Source organism: Ambystoma mexicanum, chromosome 7q (assembly GCF_040938575.1).
Source record: "Ambystoma mexicanum isolate Mex_15411 chromosome 7q, UKY_AmexF1_1, whole genome shotgun sequence".
Lineage (NCBI taxonomy): Eukaryota > Metazoa > Chordata > Amphibia > Caudata > Ambystomatidae > Ambystoma > Ambystoma mexicanum.
Window position 1 is genome coordinate 179474386 of NC_090941.1, and position 6588 is coordinate 179480973.

A 6588-nucleotide genomic window follows, 5' to 3' on the forward strand; every position below is an offset into this window, starting at 1 on the left:
GGAGCTGCTGCTGTGATCTAACCAAATTCAGCTCTATCCTGATTTCTCCATCAGCTTGCAGCAGGAACGGAAGTCCTTCATGGCAGCGAAGAGAGACTCTGCGACCTAGGGGTTAAGTACACTATGCTGTTTCCAGTTAAGCTCAGGGTTGAACGCTCTGAGAAAGTTTACTTCTTTACAATCCCTGAGGAAGCAATGACATTTCTGGATCAGCACTTTCCTGGGTGAACCTATTTATCCTCCGAGGTTGCCATTGGTTTTTGCTACATGCTGTGGTTAGGACACTTAATGCAGGATACTCTGTAAGCACTTTTGTGCCTGGGTTTATCCAGCCTTGGCTTCTGTTGCACCCCCTGTGACCGTTCTAACCATATTGTATTGTGCATTTTACACTTGCTACATACCACACTGCTGTGTGTGAAGGCCGGGCTGTATGACGCAAACAGCCCCCCCATGCTAAGTTGCAAATGTTATTGGCTCTGTTGGTATGGGGTGTTCACTCCTCTGTTTGGGAGTGGTGTGGGGGAGGGGAAAGTTAAATGGAAAATACTTGTTTGGCAGGGCTATTGGTGGGCGACCACCCTTTTCAGTCTTCCTGGTAAGGTGCTTTTTTTATCACCCGCAGTGGGCTCAAGACCTATTGTTTGCAATGGCCTGATGGCGGCTGACACACTGATATGCAGGGGCTGGAATATCAGGGGCCTGGTTAATCATGTTAAGATGCGGAAGCTGAAGCTTTATGCAGAACGGCACAGGGCCCGCATTCTCTTCTTACAGGAAACGCATGTGCTAACTGCAGGCTGTGCTAGATTTGCCAAAAGCTGAGTCACACATCGCTTTTACACAAACCATTCTACTGAAAGCCGCGACGGTCATGATATTTATCATAAATCATTGCAATATGTACATAAGGCCACTCACGTTGATCCCCTAGGCTGATATGTTTGAGTGCACGGTATACTATACGGTCTAAAGGTGGTAATGCTGAATATATATATATATGGGTCCAACATTGATGACCCCGACTTTTATTCCCAGATGATAGACTTACTACCAAGGTATCCCCTTGTCCCCATCCTGTGGGGCGGGGACTTTACTCCCAGACCTATCCAAATTAAGATCAACAATGGTATTAAAGTCTGGCAGCTGTCTAGAGCTGCCCGGATCATAATTGAAGGACAGACCAGGCTTGGAGTGGAGTATGCCTAGAGATTTTTACACCCGAGGTCCTGCGAGTTCTCCTTTTATTCAACAGGGCATGATTCGCACTCCAGGATCAACTGGTGGCTAGTGTCTGGGACATTGATAAATTGGACTTTAGAAGCAGATATACTGCCCAGGACATATTCACACCACTCCCCGATTACCCTGATACGGGCTTGGAATGAGAAACAGGCCACGGGACGCCTCTGGAGACTTAAGCTTCAGGCACGAGCCTGGTGTTTGAGGCCGAGCTGGGGGAGTTTGACGATTATTTCAAAATAAACATGGGTACAGTGAACTCCCTTACTACCCTTTGAGATGCCTTTAAGGCTTATATCTGAGGCATATCCCTGGATAAAAAATCGGGGATTATTAAAGCTATCCGCCGAAACATCTGAGACAGTGAAGCCTCCCTCAAGCTACTTGAAACACAATATGCTGCAAATCCGGCAGCCACCACTTTAGGAGAAATTAAAGATGCACTGGACAGCTTCAGAGGCCATGCTGACAGGGAACGGAAGTTCCTTGATAAGTCAGGGGTAGAGAGGCAGTACGGTAAAGGGGAGCACCCAGGCAGACTACTGGCCAGGGTTGTGCGTCAAGATGATGGCGATGGCCTCATCCCGCTCATCGTTAACTCTGCTGGTGTCCTGGTCCACACTGTGCCAGACATAAATGAGTTGTTCCGCTCTTTTTATGTGTAACTTTACACCAATAATGATGTGGCGCCTGGCTCAGACATAGAGGCGTTCCCAGACGGACATCCGCTCTCCGATGAGGCTAGAGATGCTCTTGACTGTCCGATGGGGGTTGAGGAGATCTCGCGAGCCATCAAAGCTCTGCCCTCTGGAAAGGCCCCCGGTCCGTACTGTCTCACTGCGGACTTCTATAAATGCTATAGTTCCCACCTTGCACCCCATTTGTCTGCCCTGTGCGAGAGGGCTTTTACCCTCGCACACTCAGAAAGGCGGTCATAACCATGCTCCTCAAACCCGACAAACTAGCCACACACTGTGGCTCATATCGCCCTTCTCATTCATCAATAGCGATGTTAAAATATTCGGAAAGGTGCTAGCCCTCAGACTTGGCCCCTATATGCCACATCTTCTATGCCCTGACCAGTCTGGATTTGTTGACCAGTCTGGATTTGTGCCGGGTCGTTCCACAGGCCTCAATCTGAGGCATCTATTTAACATCCTAGCTCGGGTGGATCCAGATGTGAGGGCAGTTGCTGCTACACTGGACGTTCTGAAGGCCTTTGATTCGGTATCCTGGCGTTTCCTCTGGGTTCTACTCAAAGTGCTATTTTGGCCCTGATTCATATCATGGATACGGCTACTTTACACACTGCCTGTGGCCAGGGTTTGCACCAATGGCCTGCTCTCACCCACATTTGATATCTGCAGGGCAACGAGACAGGGCTGTCCATTTTCCCCACTTATCTTTGCTGTAGTCATAGAGCCTCCGGCTGACCTGATGTGCCAAAAGCATGCACATATGGGGGATCAGACTCTCAGGCTCTCCCGAGATCATATCGCTATATGCAGATGATGCATTGCTCTACATTGGAGATCCGGAAGAGAATCTCGCACCCATCATGCGTGATGTACTCCGCTTTAGGCTCCTGTACGGACTCTGGGTCAATTGTGCCAAGTCCGAACTGTTCCCCTTGACAGACGCTACTGCTGTCCCGGGTGATCTCATGGGGTTCGCTTGGTCTCCCACTGAAATTAAGTATCTTGGGATCACAATCACGAGACACCATGCCTCGCTGTACGTTCGTTACTTTGAGTCTTATTTACAACAACTTTTGGCCAAACTGCGTATTTGGGCAAAACTGCCTATAACGCTTGCTAGCAGGGTGTCACTCCTCAAGATAGTTGTACAACCGGCACTGCTGTACCGCTTTCTTAATGTCCCGATATGGCCTGGCGCAGCATTGTTCGATGCATTACGGGTCGCAATGCACGACTTTCTGTGGCACGCTGGGGTGGTGAGACTCAAAAGGGCCACGCTTACAAGACCATACAGTCAGGGAGGGCTGGCTGCCCCAGATTTTGAGAAATACTGGCTGGCGGGCCAGGCTCAATATGCATCTTACTGGTTTGCTGATGGCCCGCCACTCCCACATGTAAAGATCGAACAACATGCGACTGGGCCTCGCGGCCTCTGCTCTTTGGTACTTCCCCCCCCCCCCCCCATTGTGGAAAGACTTTGGGGTGCCCAATCCAGCGGCCACATGGCGTTGACATGGGATAAATTATGGCAGCTGGTCGATAATTCTCACCCATTTCATAGGGATTTGCAGCCCTAGAAGCTCTGCCCGTAGTTTTGTAAAATAAGCCGAATTGCTGTCGATATGTGGGCAGCAGATGGCTAGTCTACCCTGGGCGACATGTCAGATACGGGTTCCTTTGTTGCGTGGCCCGACCTACCTAAACACCCCGGTAGGCAGACCTCCCGGTGGTTGCAGTATGCAGGACTTCGCGAGCAGTCAAGAAGGCATGGAGGGTGTTCCCCGCGCTGCCCTCAGATTAACCACTTTTGGCACTGATTATGGAAGGCTCCCTGACTAATGGGATAGTATCTAGACCATATAAACTGCTACATGACCAGGTTAGGAAGCTCCTATCTAAGTTACAAGAGTCCTGGGGTAGGGATCTTGGGTATTGATATTACAGATATGGATTGGGAAGCTATGTGCATGCAGACACGGGACGTTTCCCTTAATCGCAGGTTCCAATTGATTCAATTCAAAGTATTGCACATATTTCACTACACCCCAGCTAGACTGCACCTTATGTCCCTAGATCACTCTCCCCTCTGCCCTAGATGCCCCGCTGATGAAGTAGGCTACCTACACATGGTTTAGGCTTGCCCCAGAATCTTGATGTATTAGGCCAGGCTCTGTACCGCTATCTGAGATGCTGGACTTTGCTATTTCACCGAACCCTATGAACTGCCGGTTTCATAAATTCTTGTCTCTTCATGGTACCCATCGTAAACTTGCCAGTCTTTGTATTATTATTGCTGTGCGCTGCATATTGCTATTATGGCTTAGACCAGCTAGCCCCACTGTGAAACAGCGGCTCTGAGATGTCACCTGGGCTTCAAACCTGGAGGAACGCGGGGTCTCCCTGCAACCTGCCTTCTGCAGGCCCCATATCTGCAATCACTTACTGATGATGGACCTGGGGATACAAATCACAGGGACCCCCCTGATCTCGAAAACATGCTTGCTATAACTATGTATGTTCTATTCCTTGTTATGGTCCGCTCTCTTGCAATTAGATGTATCATTGTTGCGCAACGTGGTTACTTTTATGTTTATACCGCCTTGTTTATTATCATTGGAAAATTGCCATGCCATAATGTGAAGCACTCAATAAATAAATTTAAAAGAAAAAAAAAGATTGATATAATATTCATGCTGTATTTGTAATCTGCTTTGATTTTCTTAAAATTTGGTTATACTTGAAACTAGATGCATATCATGTAATTGTACTGGTGTTTCTTCAATGTATTCCCTTAGCGTTTCAAGCTTGGAACAGACATTTCTCATCTCTTTGTATATCAAAATCATTAAGTCTCATGTTTGTGCTCATACATAAGTGACAAATACTATTTTTTCCAAAAAAAGGAGCATGTTGTCTTGGGAAATGAATGAACTCTGCGACTTCAAGAAACCCTACAGCAGTTCAAAGCTTCTCATGTTGACTCTGTAGAAATCGTATAGGCATTTTGAATGTAATAAATGAATCTGGATGGTTTGTGGTGTATTGTAGCCATAGCAGGCTTGCTGAGCAAACTAATCAGTGTTGATGCACAGGCTGGCTTTTCTGGTACCAAACAGTTGCCGTGTTTTGGTCATGTTGAGATTTTTTTTTTAATCATTAATGTAGAATTCCTGTTTTATTCATCCTAACAGAACTTGTTGGAAAGTGTGGCCAGCAAAATGAAAGCACCTAAAAAAATCCATTGGGTGGAAGGAGCAAACCATGGCATGGCAGTAACTGGACGAACAGCAGACGACATTACTAAGGAAACCAACATGCACGTTTTGTCTTGGATCAAATATATCCTTGATAGTCACTAATAATATCTAACTTTTGTAAGAAGGGAGATTTTAATTCCCATGCTTAATGTATTTGATGAAGCTTCCTGCACATGTTTCTCTTTTCATTCAAAAGGGTTGTTTAAAGGTTTAACATTTTGAAGAGTGGATCTAGTTTGTGTGCATTGATAGTTTCAAAGCTTAAATAAACTAGAGGAGCCATATAAAAAGAATTGAATTAATGAACAAGATGGGGCCCTGAAATTGGGATTCAAAGATTGCTTTTTCACAACAATCGCTGGATATGCTTGGATCTTGTACAGGCAGGGAAACTATTTACAATTAAAAATAAAAATCTGTTTCTGTAAATGTGTGTATGCCTTTGGAATCTGCAAGCTAAAATCTCATTTGACTTTATAAAGTACATATTTTCCACATTGGTTTTCTTTACCACTTGTCATTTACCCCATGCTCAGTGTTCCTTCCTTTTTTTCACACTGAATTGGTTGGTTGTCTCCATGACATCAGTCTGGCTTCAGAGCTACCAGAAGCACAGAAACTGCTCTCCTGAACATCAGTGAATACATGCTCCCCAACCTTGACTCCAGTACCCCCTGTGTCCTCATCTTACTTGATCTCTCTTCTGCCTTTGACACAGTCAACCATGCCATCCTGCTCAACCGTCTCCGTGATAACCTGGGTATCACCGAGCAGGTCCTGGCTTTGCTGACCTCTTTCCTTTCAGATCGACCCTCCCAGGTCCAACTTGGGCTCTTTCTCTCATCTATCTCTACCTGTCCTGTTCCCCACCTGTCTCCCTGGCTGTTCAACCAATACCTGGAACTTCTTGCCCACCGCATTGTAACTCTCTGCCCCTACTTTCAGTGCTATGCAGACGACACTCAGCTCATTTCCAGGCTCCCTTCCGCCACCTCTTCTCCTTCTCTCATCTCTGACTGTCCGCTTTCCAGGAGTGGTGTGCCGACAATGATCTCTGCCTTAATGCCACTAAGGCTGAGATTCTCCTCATCTGCACACCTGCTCCCTCCTTTCCCGTCGCTCTCTGGCTGGCCTCTCTTGGTCCTCGTCCTTCTCCCACTTGTGAGGCTAAAAACTTTGGATTGTCCACAAGGCCTTCTGGGGCCTGGGGCCTCATTGCCTCCAACTCTCTCTTCCTAAATATCTTCCTTCTCGAGCTCTTCGCTCATCCGCCTCCAACTCCCTCAGGGTCAGTCGCTTCTCCAAGCAATGAGTTGGTGGTAGAACTCTTTCTCCGGCTGGGGCCTCCCTCTGGAACAGCCTCCCTGAAACTCGAGGATAACCAATATCTG

At 47.0% G+C, this 6588-nt stretch overlaps 1 protein-coding gene across 1 annotated transcript in view; it reads left to right on the plus strand.

The window, feature by feature from the left end:
• TEX30 (testis expressed 30) overlaps positions 1–5626 on the plus strand; it is a 357919-nt gene extending 352293 nt beyond the window's left edge. Inside the window, exon 5 of the mRNA XM_069640410.1 lies at positions 5132–5626. Coding sequence (XP_069496511.1) covers positions 5132–5299 — 168 coding nt within the window. The 3' untranslated portion in view covers positions 5300–5626. The remainder of the gene's footprint in view (positions 1–5131) is intronic.
• The last annotated feature ends 962 nt before the right edge of the window (positions 5627–6588 follow it).